General features: G+C 47.5%; 1 protein-coding gene across 2 annotated transcripts in view; it reads right to left on the minus strand.

Moving 5' to 3' along the window:
• The window catches only part of LOC133342070 (serine/threonine-protein kinase SIK2-like), an 84,831-nt gene that overhangs the window by 69,867 nt on the left and 380 nt on the right, over positions 1–14,584 (minus strand). For both annotated transcript variants that reach the window (XM_061550987.1, XM_061550985.1), the window contains exon 1: positions 14,506–14,584. This exon is cut by the window's right edge and continues 380 nt beyond it. In XM_061550987.1, coding sequence (XP_061406971.1) covers positions 14,506–14,584 — 79 coding nt within the window. The remainder of the gene's footprint in view (positions 1–14,505) is intronic.

A 14,584-nucleotide genomic window follows, 5' to 3' on the forward strand; every position in this document is an offset into this window, starting at 1 on the left:
TGTTCCATTCTTGCGATGGTTTTCATACGACGGGGGGAAGGGGGGGGTGGTAAAAGTGTGCGCAGAAATTGTTCGCATTCATTAACATCGGGCTCGTCCGATGATGACCTTGCTTCTGTGTTTTGCAGCTGCTACCGTTAGGGAGACCTCTAACATTGCGCTGAAATACGGGCTCAGACGTACGCACGTACTGTGCGTGTGGGTTGTACGAGTTTAAAAAAAAACACAATTTGCATTGATATTGTGGCATCCCGTCTCCGTTTCCTTCCTAACCGTGGCATTGCAAGTCATCGACACTCACTTCCAAGAGACGGGAAGGCTCGATGAAACCAAATGAAAGTTTATTTTCACCCCACCCCCCCCGTATTTTTTAAAGATATGTGTAAAAAGATAAATTGTATGAGTGCGCATAGCGTGTCCCAGTGCGGCCCTTTACATGTACAAGAGCTCAAGGGTGGAAACCGGGGCTAGCGGTCAACCGGTGAGATAAGATGCTCTATACGAATAGAAACATTTGTGAAGGATCTTCGTTGCATTCATTGTTCGGCATTCCTCGAAGACACTTGGCGGAAAACATCGACCGCGTCAGAAAACGCCAAGAGGCCGATGCCGCACATCATCAACCTTCGCAGAGGGGGCACATTTTTTGACACAAGCCACAGTGCTGCGATTCTGGCCATGCAACACAAACTGTGGCCCATGTAGTAAACCACTGTGTTCTGTGCCCCTTCAATGGAGGAGGAGGAGGAGCAGGAGGAATAGTAAAAACTACACAAACTCTCTCCTGAAGCTGCCTTGTCATGCCTATCAGACCTCGACATTGGCATTTAGCACCTGAACAAACTGCTGAACTACGCAGGCATTGAATTTTTTGCTTTGCAAGGCAAACCTCTGCCACTATAAATGATAATTACGCAAGAGCAGTAACCGCTTGCGATTACTTTTTTACAATTTAACGGTGGCGGTGTCGGTGTTGGTGGTGGGGGTGGCAATTTTAGCCATAACCGTGGCGGCACATAATGGCATACTCTTGCGAATGACGTCAGTGGGTCGCCAACATCCACTTTACAGCGCAGGTCGCGGTTTAACGCGGTAATAACACGAATGCCCCCCGCGAAAATTAGCTTGGGGGGGGGGGGCAGGGCTGTTGTGGGAATCCAACCGTGACATATAAGTTCATAGGTCAGCCGTCGCCCTTTCTCAACACCCACCTGCCATCAGCACCCTTTGTCTTAAACCACAAGCAGCCGACTGTGTGTGAACAGCGAGGAGGTGGTGTAAAGATTTGTGGCCGTTGCGATTCAATTAAAATATCAGTGGGGGATGGGGGGGAGGGAAGTTTGGGGCCATTGTGGTGAATGTAGCGGAGTGGCGTGAGCCAATGACATTTAACGTGTGTGGATATTAAACGCAAAAAAAACACTCAACGATTCCTGCCACGCACGATCCCATTCAAATGTCGTTTAGCCGTAGTTGCTTTAAGTTCAACAGCAGCTATCCGTGGCTGAGCTCAGAGGTCGCAACCGGGTACCCGATACCCGTACCCTACCCGGTGCCCGGCTACCCGTACCCGGCCAGGTACGGGTACCCGTTTGCGACCCTGATGAGGCCGGGTACGAGTACGGGTAGGCTGTGAGTCACTGGTGAGTAACCGTTTGTCACTCATTTCGGGTAGGGTACGGGTAGGGAACGGGAACCCGTACCCGGCCAGGTACGGGTACCCATTTACGACCCTGGTGCGGCCGGGTACGGGTAAGGAATCAAAACCCGTTTGCGACCTCTGGCTGAGCTCCAGAAAATATGTCCCTGCCACCTCCCATCCCCCACACACTCGTGCTGTCCAGCCCAATTGTCAGTCAATCCACTGCTGGATGAGGATCTCCCAACGAAGTACGGATCTGGGAGGAGGGGGAGGTGGTTATATGACCCCATACTTCATTCTTCACCACGTTGGTTGGCCACTGCTCCTCCCTCCAAACATCTTGCCTCGATTGCGAAGCGGCGTTGGTGGCGATAGGAGGGTGGGAACTCGGGCGAGGGCAGCAAATAGAAATGAAATAAGCCAACGGTGCACTGTATTAAATAAATGTGGTCAGAATGAGGGGGAAAAAAAAAACGGGCCGCACGAAGGCTAATCCATTCCTGATGCTCCCTTGACGCACGGAGCTGGTGGCACAGGCATTCGCCGTGGCAGCGGTCGTAACCGGGTCAACGTGGCAGGGGATTCGACAAGTGAGATGCAATTTTGAATGGAGCCGGTGGCCAGTAGAGCTCTAAAATAAAAGTAAGAATTCAACAGGAACGGACTCGAGTATAGAATGCAATGAAGCAATGAAACTGTGTATTTTCTTTAAAACTAAACTATTTTTTTTAGCCCAGGTAAGGCCCACTGAGCTACATATCTCTATTTCAGAAGTGACCTGGCAAACACAAATTATAGCTCTACGAAGTGGCTTATCACGTGGAAGTTTATGGCAGCCGAATACTGTAAACGCACGTTGAGTCTAAATGTGGAGGGGAAAAAATCGGAGGAAACCGGAGAAAAATCCACGCGATCAAAGGGAGAGAGAGACACGCAAACTCCAAATATACAGCAGGCGTCAGGATCGGGATTGAACCCACGACCTCCTGTACACCAGGCGAGGTAGTTAACATCTCACCACCGTGGCACCGTAATGCACATACATACTTGAGGGCTTAGCAGTTAGATGAATTAAAATTAAAACCCATCGTTTATTCTTCTGCGTATGGCTGATGTTGATGTAAAGCAACGACTGTAATTTTACACTGAAGTGGCCGTGCCAAGATGACTGCGTCAGGAGAAGCCGCAAACACGTTTTACGGGATTCTGACGGCCCGAAACGGAATTTCATTCCTCGTGAAATGGCAGGAGATTTATGAAGAGATGGAGATGCAGTGAGACAAGATAAATGAAGTTCACGAATAGAGACGCGGTACAGATGAGAGAAGAGAGATGCGGACGCAGTGACAGACGAGAGATGAATTGACGTGTTACGTTAATTCGCTGATGCTGATGAGGATTCGTACGCGACATTTGATACACCCCTATTTTTAGATGACATTACGGGCGACGGTCATTTTTCATTGATGCGCTATGGAAAGGGCCCACTGCCCGAAACGTCCCACTTTAAATACTTTTTTTTTCCTACGACCAATGTGTTGTTGTATCATCGTCATCTGCTGCTGCTGTCAAATCCGCAGATTAATCCCCAACGAGGTTCGCAAGCGAAGCAACTTGTGAAGTCTATGACGCAGATCACAATATGGTTAGAGGAAGGGCTTAATTTCACACTCGATTTTTTTTTCTTCTGAACGCCGCTAGGCCGGCTTGGAGGGAGTAAGGATTATCGGCGAAAGGTATTATCCACTAGTGAGCTCCTTCAAGAGGGTATTTCTTTTCGCCCGACTCCTTCCACGCTTGCCATCCAGCGGCGGACTGACCGTGGCTTATAATTATTACGACGATAGGATTGCCGTCTGTTTTGGTTTAACCCGGACAGTCCAGTAATTGCCATGTGTGTTCGTGTGGCAGGAATTGATCTGCACCCGAGATCTGCTAGGTACCGGTCTAGCGTTGAACTTTATCGCAGTGCTACTGCACAGCTTTCATCGCAGACCTCGTGCTGACTGAGAAATGCCCACGTTTCGTCTGCGGAAAAGGTGGTTGCTGTTAAGGTGCATGCCATCATTCAGCAGTGGTCATTATCACGATTAATATTTTTTCCTTTTCCTACAAACATGTGGGAACTGTTTCGCGGCTAGCCAACGTAACATTTTCCACATTCTCATGCGAATATGCCATAACGCATGGCATGGCTATGCACATAGTTTAGGTGTATCGCAATGTGTGTGTGTGCGCGCACGCCCTTTTTTTTCATGTTTCATTACCGGCTGGAATGCGTCAATGCGTGCCCCGTAACACGCCAGCCAGGTCCTTAGGCGGAGCAGCAGCAACAACAGCAACCACGCCACGGCAATGCGACCGAAGGTGCTGCTGCTGCTGCTCTGCCTTAACCTGCATGCGTAAGCGCAAATGTAGCGCCGATGACTGACGTCAATGAACGACCCCCAAACACCCCCCCCTCCCTCTCCTCCAGGGTCCAACCCGGCTCAGTGGGGGGAGGAGGATGATGGGGGATGTGGCAGCAGGTTAAGATGCGTGAAGGAGGCGATGTCTGCGCTAGTGGTGGTAATCGGGCGTGGTGCTGGCCAGCCGTGCGGCCAATCTTCATAGGTCAGTTTAACACGTAAGCTTTCGCGACCAATATTATTCATGATAAATGTTTTTGGGTTAGATGGCGTTATTTATAAATGTGTCGTAACCCTCCACCACCCGACACGGCCAATCAATAAAAAAAGTGTCACGTTGATAAAAGACAAATTGTACATGTTGTGGTTTCACGCTTCAACACACCGGTGGGCTAAAGCAGTGAACTATTTGTCTTTTGTCACACCATTTACAATGGCTTCAACACACCGGTGGGCTAAAGCAGTGAACTATTTGTCTTTTGTCACACCATTTACAATGGCTTCAACACACCGGTGGGCTAAAGCAGTGAACTATTTGTCTTTTGTCAACGTGACACTTTTTTACTGATTGGCCGTGTCGGGTGGTGGAGGGTTACGACACATTTATAAATAACGCGATCTAAACCCAAAAACGTTGATTATGGGCCTTCATAGGTGTTTGCCCGATTACCACCACGACCACAGACAAATAGAAACACGCCTTTTGCAGTGTTTGGCTGCTATACATTTCCACATGGAAAGCCACTTCGTTGAGCTGTCGGTTGTGGCCAGGTTGCTTCTGAAAAAGAAGCTAACAGCTGAATGAGCCATACCTGGTAAAATAAAAACGTGTTTCGTTTTAAATAAAATACAGTTTTCAATGCTTCATTGCATTTTATAATCGAGTCTGTTTTTTTGTGATTTGCTTATCTTTCCTATACTTTGCACTTCTATCGTGTTTCTGTATTGTTTGTTGTCGTCGTAACGTTCTGACCCATCCCTCCTGGGCATCTGTGAACAAATAGCTTCATAGCTCATCGGATTAAATATTCTGATTGTGATTGAGTCTGTTAAAGGCGATACGAGGGAGCTTTGTCTTTTTTTGTTGTTTTGGAGGCGATAACGCCGGGTGCTTAGGGGGCAAGGAACACGCTTGTGACACTTTAATTGTTGTGACATCGTGTTGATTTTTGTTCCAGGATTGTGTGACATTACGGCCACTTGCGTCAGTGACACGTGCGTGCGTAGGTACACACGCACGCGCGTGCACACACACACACGAGACAAAGGTTGTGTAGGTCCCACATTCACTTAAATCTCACAGTCCGAGATGAGTGCTGTTGGGAAACACCTATTGAAGGCGAGACACGAGACGGGACAAAAGAGGTCGGTGTGGTCTGAGCCACGCCCGGTCGCCTTCGTCTCTCCAGCGCTTACGTTCATAGGTGGCGGAACAAACCCTTGACTTGTATTTAAGAGCTTGTCTCTTGGATTTTGCCTCACTTGATACGGTCAATTTAGCTGTGACGGTCCCACCTGATGACGGAGACTTGTGTTGCCTCCTAAACGTCGTGATTTTTATTATTTTATTTCTATAATTATTTTTTATTTTTATCTACGTGACTTTACCGAAAAAAATCTAAGAGTGTGAACAAACCTTCTTTAGGCTAAGTCGACCAAGGTGAGTTCTCGCGCAAGGTTCACAGCCCCCCCCAGTGTGATTTCCCCCAGGCCCCGCACCACCCCTGTGGACAGCCCTGATGACTCAAGCTAGTGGTGTAGCAGCGTGCTTGGCACGGCCTTTCTCGTGCAAAGAATAAAATGGGGCCATCTTGCCCCCACCAAACGTGCTCGCCCCCCCTTCTCCGTAGCTCTCCAAGCCTCTGTGCCCTCCTCCAGCCCATGGGCAGCGTGCGCAGTTGCACCGCCTGCACAGCTCGATAGGTTAAGCTGACGCCACAGCAAGCGAGCGCGTGTTGTTTTGTCGCTGGGATTGTGAGATGCGACGCGGACGCACGAAGGCGCACGCACGCGACGCCGCGTTTATAGGAAGCACCTTTACAGGAGCACTGCTCGTCTTCCGATGCATTGTCCCGTCACCCCCCCGAAATAAATCCCCCGAGCTAAACATTTACGGGGCATAATGGCTCTACCGCCGTCGCTACTCTTGTGTTTTGCAATGGCACATCTGCGTTTAATTATTGTGAACTTTTTTCACACATTGTCCGGACTCGACATTTTGGTGTTTCGCCCGGGTGGCTTGACTGCCCCGATGGATGTTTATTTCCACCCCGTTTCAAAGTTGTACTTTTGCCACGCGCATGCATCCATTCATTCATTAATATCACACAACTTATGCTGGTGCAGACCCCGGTGGGCGATGATAACTCCAGAGCGGAAGGCAGAGGAATAAACAGCCCCCAAGAGAGCGTCCCCGCCGTGGAGACGGAGCGACGCGATGTGGCTCATGCGCAGATGCTGGGCAGTTGCGGTTACGATGCAGGACCATCAGCGGTGAAGATGGGCTTGGCAATGCCTTCATTCAGCAGTAGACTGATCATGGCCCATGGTAAAATGATGATGGTGATGATGATGGTGATGCTGATAATAAGCCAGTGTGATGTCGGTGTCATTGGAAGGCCACGTCTTAGCCACTGCACTCGTCAAACTGACCACACGAGCATGCATGCCGCATCATGGGATAGACAGCGGAGATTTTACGCGGCCTTAAAAATTCAAAGGTAGAGAGCCCCATCCCCCAATGTCTGTGGCGGCTGTTAAATGGACAGACAGCCGAGGGAATCAGCGGGCAGATGGGAGCGGGCAGACATGCAGATTTAGGGCCGGCTAATGGCACAGATTTTGTGGACAGATGGGCAGACGGACCGACGGCCAAATTGATGGGCAGGTAGGGCAGGGCAGGCAGGCAGACAAACGGGGCCGACGGTAAAAAAATAGAAGTGGAAATAAAACAACACGCACAACTCAAGTGATACATACGGCATCGTGACAGGCACACCGGGCAAGAACTTTCAGTGGGGGTGATGAGGCATGAAGCACTCGATTATGGGGGGGGGGGGGGGGGGGTGGCTAACTTCCCAAAAAGACTCCACAAAGACAAAGATCCCCCGTATAGCCTTTACCAAACTGTAGGGGCAAGTGCTGTTAGCGAGCGCCTATGAAGGCCGGAACGGCACACGAGGGGGTGGGTGGCCAGCACCACGCCCGGCCGCCTTTGTCTTCCTAGTGGCGATGTTTTTTACACAAAGCACAAGGTACTCATTTGAGGCTGAATCGACCTAGGGGAGGCCCAGGATCGGCTCAGATAACTGTCGCTGTCGTTGGCAAGTGAGCGGGAATCGAACTCGGGGTTCATAGCGCAAGTGCGCTACCTGCTACACTACCGCTCCCCGCACACAAGAAGGGGCTGACTTCACGTCAGCGCCTTCGTAGAGCAAAGTTCCATGGCAGTATAATCCGTCAGCAGGGAAAGCAATGATTGCGTAACTTCGTTATGCCACTGTAAATACTTTATTTTTTTAAAAGAGCGCCGTCCATATAGCCAGAGGCGAGCGAGTTGAATTTACTGTGGTGAAAAACTCAAGAATCTGGTTTCGTGGACTCTCACGGCAAAATTCGCGATGATGGTGATGATGCATTGGACATTTGCCTCCGTGTATACCACACACTAATTAGTGTGGTCAAGTACAAACGACTCCTGTTCCTATTTTATTTCTGCAAAGAGATCGCACTGAAGCAATTCTTAAATCATGCCTCATTTTGTATTCGTTTCTTATGCTTTGGTGTTTAATCTTTGTGGAGCGGAGGCTGTTTTCAAGGCCTTACAATCAACTCTAGGGCTAATCTCTCCAACGATGCATTCCTAATTGGTTTCCAAGACGTATTAAGCAAAAGTAATTAATTGACTAAATAAAAGCCACCAGCATCTCCGAGAAAATGTAACTTGCCTTGGTAAGGGCTTATTATAATTATATAATATATATCTTCATGACAGTATTGCCAAGCTGTGCACAAATTGACTAATCCATATACATACATAAACAACAATTGCAATACCTGTGCATACACAACGAGTCTGCCATTCACAAACAGCCCAGCTTGATGCAGGACCTATCGCTTTTTGTGAGCGGTCTGTTCGCGAGTGGTAGATCGGTGGCGTTCATCCAGCAGTGGATAAGAGAATGACTCTTGATGATGATGATGCTGATGGTAATGTGTTTATCTAATGTGTGATTTTGGCAAACACAAAACGCTTGCCCGTACGACTAATAAATTACGCTTAAGGCAAGTTGGCACGCATTGTGTGCACATGTGTGTCTGCTGAACTTCTTTCGCACCGTACGTAGCCAACCGTGCTAATCGAGAGTTGCCAGGCAAGGACAACAAACTAAAAGCACATTCAAATATCACTTTAACGCAACATGCATGTTTTGCCACAAGTATGTGTGGTTAATTCAGACTTGATGCCTTTAATAAAAGCCATCTATTTGGCGTTTGAACATTATTAACACCTATTTTTCATAGTTTTGTATACTGGCAGAAAGGTTCCAAAGATATGTAACGCAACAGTTGCTGTAGGTTGCTACATGCGTTCGTAAAAGTTGCACAAAATAAGTGTTTAGCATCCAGACCGTGGCACGTCACTCCAATCCGCCTGCGGGCCTACACACAACACAACCACGACCCTGGGACATTAGCAAACAATAAGTTCAAGTTTATTTGCTTAACCCGGTGAGAACTCAAGAGACACGGGGATCATTTCACTTGCAAAGGGACTGACCGAACAGGAGTGGCCGTACAATGCACATTTTCGGCAATAATTACCATACATCGCACGAACCCTAAAAGGGTACTCTGGGATGGGGAAATCAAAGCGAGGGGTACGGGCGGCCATAAAAAGGCATAGCTTACTTGTAAATTGGCAAAAATGCGTGCACTTGGAATGCGTTGGTTGCTAAACCTCAAACGGTGGCGGATTGAGATGGTTTTTCTGACCCCTGGCAAAATTTACACGGCACCCAGGCTGGCCAAGCAGGCAAAAGTGTCTCCCCGTTTTGTGTCGCTGCTGTTTGTCGTGGTTTCAAAAACGCACTGGAAAATGCTCTGTTGCGTTTGACATTACACACACACACAAAGAAACAAAACTGACCACATATTCATGATCCACTGATTTCACACACACACGCACACCACTAACACACCCAAAACACACACAAACACATACACAACTGTCATTCGCCACTAAATGGCGGTGACATACCCACGACGCTTGTGCCAGGCTACGTGCACTTTAAAAGTCACGTGAAGTGTCGAACGCCCGCTGGCAGGAGGTCACGGGACAGACCCAGGTGCCATGGGTTGACTTACACAAACACACACAAAACACAAACAGAATAATATACACACACAAAACTACATACACCCACAAAAACAACACACACGCGCCCACGTATGTTACAAGAGATGCATACAAAAAATATTTTCCGGTCTGTTATTGTTTTCAGAATTAAATATAAGAGTAAGTTAGACATGCGAATTCCTGTGGATTTATGCGAGTAAACCAAGACAAGTTGGCATGGCAAACTGGATGTGCAAGTCGCATGATTGCTATTTCACAATAGACTGTACTCCAGGTATAATAACAAAGTGCTTTGCGAGACTCGTCAATGCAGAGAAGCATATAACGAGGTGTCTGCGAAAATAACCATCATCTTATTACAGTAATGTTGTTACAAACCCACCACGTGCGCGCGTGTGTGTGTGTCTGTGTGTGTGTCTGTCTGTAAGGGGAGCGGTAGTGTAGCGGTTAGCGCGCTGCGCTATGAACCTGGCGACCCGGGTTCGATTCCCGTTCACGGCTAACACCAGTGACGATGATCTGAACCGGTCCTGGGCCTCCCCTAGGTCGACTCAGCCTTAAATGAGTACCTTGTGCGGTGTGTAAACATCGCCACTGGGGAGACAAAGGCGGTCGGGCGTGGCGCTGGCCACCCACCCCCTCGTGTACCGTTCTGGCCTTCATAGGTGCTCGCTAACAGCACTTGCCCCTACAGTCTGTTAAGGCTATACGGGGGATCTTTATCTTTGTGTCTGTCTGTGTGTGCCTGTGTCTGTCTGTGTGTGTGTCTGTCTGTGTGTGTCTGTCTGTGTGTGCCTGTGTGTCTGTCTGTGTGTGTCTGTCTGTGTGTGTCTGTCTGTGTGTGTCTGTCTGTGTGTGTCTGTCTGTGTGTGTGTGTCTGTGTGTCTATCTGTCTGTGTGTGTGTCTGTGTGTCTATCTGTGTGTGTGTGTCTGTGTGTGTGTCTGTGTGTCTATCTGTGTGTGTCTATCTGTGTGTGTCTGTGTGTGTGTGTCTGTGTGTGTCTGTGTCTGTGTGGGGAGCGATAGTGCAGTGGTTAGCGCACTGCGCTATGAACCCGGCGACCCGAGTTCGATTCCCGCTCACGACCAACACCAGTGACGATTATCTGAACCGCTCCTGGGCATCCCCTAGGTAGACTCGGCCTCAAATGAGTACCCGGTGCGGTGTGTAAACATCACCACTAGGGAGACAAAGGCGGTCGGGCGTGGTGCTGGCCACCCACCCCCTCGTGTGCTGTTCCGGCCTTCTTAGGTGCTCGCTAACAGCACTTGACCCAACAGTCTGTTAAAGGCTGTACGGGGGATCTTTGTCCTTGCTGTCCTACAAACGTCACCGTGAGATGACTGTCACCCAGACCATCATAATTGTAGAGGGGGCATCATCATTTGAAAGGTGAAGATTACCAATGGCAATTTGAAAGTTACAATCTGTAACACATTGCGTGTTACGATGGCCATGCAGGAAAGAAGAGTTGTTGGCAATAATAGGAGAAAAACAAGTTGATTTGCAAAAATGATGTCAGTTTAAGGAGGTATCTTAAACTCGTCCACGGTAGCTAAGAAAAGAAACCCCACAAACTTCCTGAATTCTCACGAGAAACGTGTCAATCAATTTTATTCGTGATGAATTCTGAGTGAAAGAACTCAAAAACCAGGAGACTTTTTCCCCCTACAACATTTTAGCTCTACATATATTGTACATCGTGGGTGTCCATCAGTCAGCAGAGGTTTCCATTAATTGAAACCTTTTTAAACAGAAAACAAATACAAAATGCTACATTTACATCATGCAATGCGTCCGAACATGTATTGATTTAGGGGAGATTCTTTTTAAAAAATACATGTGTTACGTTATCATGATCTTGAGTTGGGTGACATATGTTTTTTCGTTGCGTTACGCGTAAAATTTTCATTTATCCAAATGTTTTTTTCTTCTTCTCAAAACCTCTCTTACAACCGAATACATTGCTCCGATTCAACAACACGGGGCAGTAACTTGAAACAAAGTAAAGTTCGCTGTTGTGATCAGGAGGTGCACGGGCAGGGGAATGCAATGGGATATCGTCACAATAATACTGCTCGTGTAAACAATGCTGCTCGATTTAAAACGAAACTTGGGACACACACATACTTAGACACACACAGAGACACACATACAGACACAGACACACACAGAGACACACACACAGACACACACACACAGAGACACACACACAGACACACAGATATACACAGACATACACACACAGACATACACACAAAGACACACACACAAACATGCACACAGAGACACACACATACACACACACACACATATACACACACATAGACACACACAGACATACACACACAGACACACACACAGACACACACATACAGACACACGTACATACACACATAGACATACACACACAGACACACAAAGACACACACAGACACACACACAGACACACACATACAGACACACGTACATACACACACAGTCATACACACAAATACATACACACAGTCATACAAAGACACACACATACACACACATACACACACATACACACACACAGACATACAAAGACACACATATACATACAAAGACACACACATAGACACACACAGACACATACACACACAGACATACACACATAGACACACACATATACACATATAAACAAATACACGCTGACAAATACTGTACACACAGACAAATAATGCACAGACGCGGAAACACAATTCTCAATACACAAACACACAGACTTACACACACACACAGACACACACACAGACACACACATACATACACACACAGACATACAAAGACACACACATACACACACATAGACACATACAGACACATACAGACATACACACACAGACATACAAAGACACACACAGACATACACACATAGACAGACACATACACACATATAAACAAATACACGCTGACAAATACTGTACACACATAAATATAACGCACAGACGCGGACACAATTCTCAATACACAAACACACAGACTTACACACACACACACAGACACACACACAGAGACACACACATACACACACAGACACACACACAGACACACACACAGACACACACATACAGACACACACACAGACACACAGACACACACACAGACACACACATACACACACAGACACACACACAGAGACACACATATACACACACAGACACACACACAGACACACACACAGACGTACACACACACACACACAGACACACACATACAGACACACACATACAGACACACACATACAGACACACACACAGACATACACACACAGACTTACACACACACACACAGATAGATTAGCACGGTTGGCTACGTAGGGTACGAAAGAAGTTCAACATACATCCGCAATAAGTACACAGAGACACACAAATGCAAAGATCCCCCGTATAGCCCACACAGGCCGATAGGGGCAAGTGCTGCTGTCAACGTGCACAGCGCTCGAGGAGTGTAATGGGAATGGAGTGTGGTGGTGGTGGTGTTGTTGTGGCCGGCCACCACACGATGTACACACAACACACACACAGCATACACACACAACATACACACACAACATACACACACAACACACACACACAACATACACACACACACAACATACACACAACACACACACAACATATACACAACACACACAACATAACATACACACAACATACATACACACACAACACACACACACAACATACACACACACACAACATACATACACACACAACATAACATACACACACAACATACATACACACACACACACACAACATACATACACACACAACACACACACAACATACACACCCACACACACACACACCATACACACACACAACATACACACCCATACACACACAACACACCATACACACACAACACACCATACACACACACACACACACACAACATACACACAACACAACAAACACACAACACACATAAACACCCTCCCCCCATGGCCTGAGCACACTGTTGTGGACCTACAACACAAGACACAACACAACAACCACATACAACACACACACAACCCCCATGGTCTGAGCACACTATTATGGCCAAGTGCTATTCGCGAGGACCTACAACACACAACACACAACAACCACACAACAACAACACAACACACAACACAACACACACACATCAACACAACAACACAACAACACACACAACCCCCCATGGCCTGAGCATACTATTATGGCCAAGTTCTGTTCGCGAGTACCTACAACACAACACACAACAACACCAACACACCAACACACAACAACAACAACACACCAACACACAACACACCAACACACACAACAACACACAACAACACCAACAACAACACACAACACAACCACACAACAACACCAACACACACCAACACAACACAACAACACACACAACACACCAACACAACACAACAACACACACAACACAACAACACACAACAACACAACACACACAACAACACACACCAACAACACCAACACACAACACAACACACAACAAACACAACAACACAACACACAACAACACACACCAACACAACAACACAACAACGCACACAACACAACAACAACACACCAACACACACAACACAACAACACAACACACACCAACCCAACAACAACAACACACACCAACACAACACACACCAACCCAACAACACACCAACACACAACACCAACACAACAACACAACCACCAATCCACGTGTTCGCAACACACCAACACACACCAACACAACACAACAACACCAACACAACAACACCAACACAACAACACCACCACCAATCCACGCGTTCGCAACGCACCAACACACCAACACACACCAACACAACACCACCAACACAACACAACAACACAACAACACCACCACCACCAATCCACTTGCTCGCAACACGCCAACACACCAACACACACCAACACAACACCACCAACACAACACAACACCACAACACCACCACCACCAATCCACGTGCTCGCAACACACCAACACACCAACACACACCAACACACACCAACACAACACAACAACAACACACACCACAACACCACCACCACCACCAATCCACGTGCTCGCAACACGCACCTCTGTGTTGGTGATGCGGTGCCTCGCCAACTTCACGACCGCGAAATTGCCTTTGCCCAAAGTGCCCTCGATATCGTAG

This window comes from Lethenteron reissneri, chromosome 13 (assembly GCF_015708825.2).
Source record: "Lethenteron reissneri isolate LAM-NWPU_2019-01 chromosome 13, ASM1570882v1, whole genome shotgun sequence".
Taxonomy (NCBI): Eukaryota; Metazoa; Chordata; class Hyperoartia; order Petromyzontiformes; family Petromyzontidae; genus Lethenteron; species Lethenteron reissneri.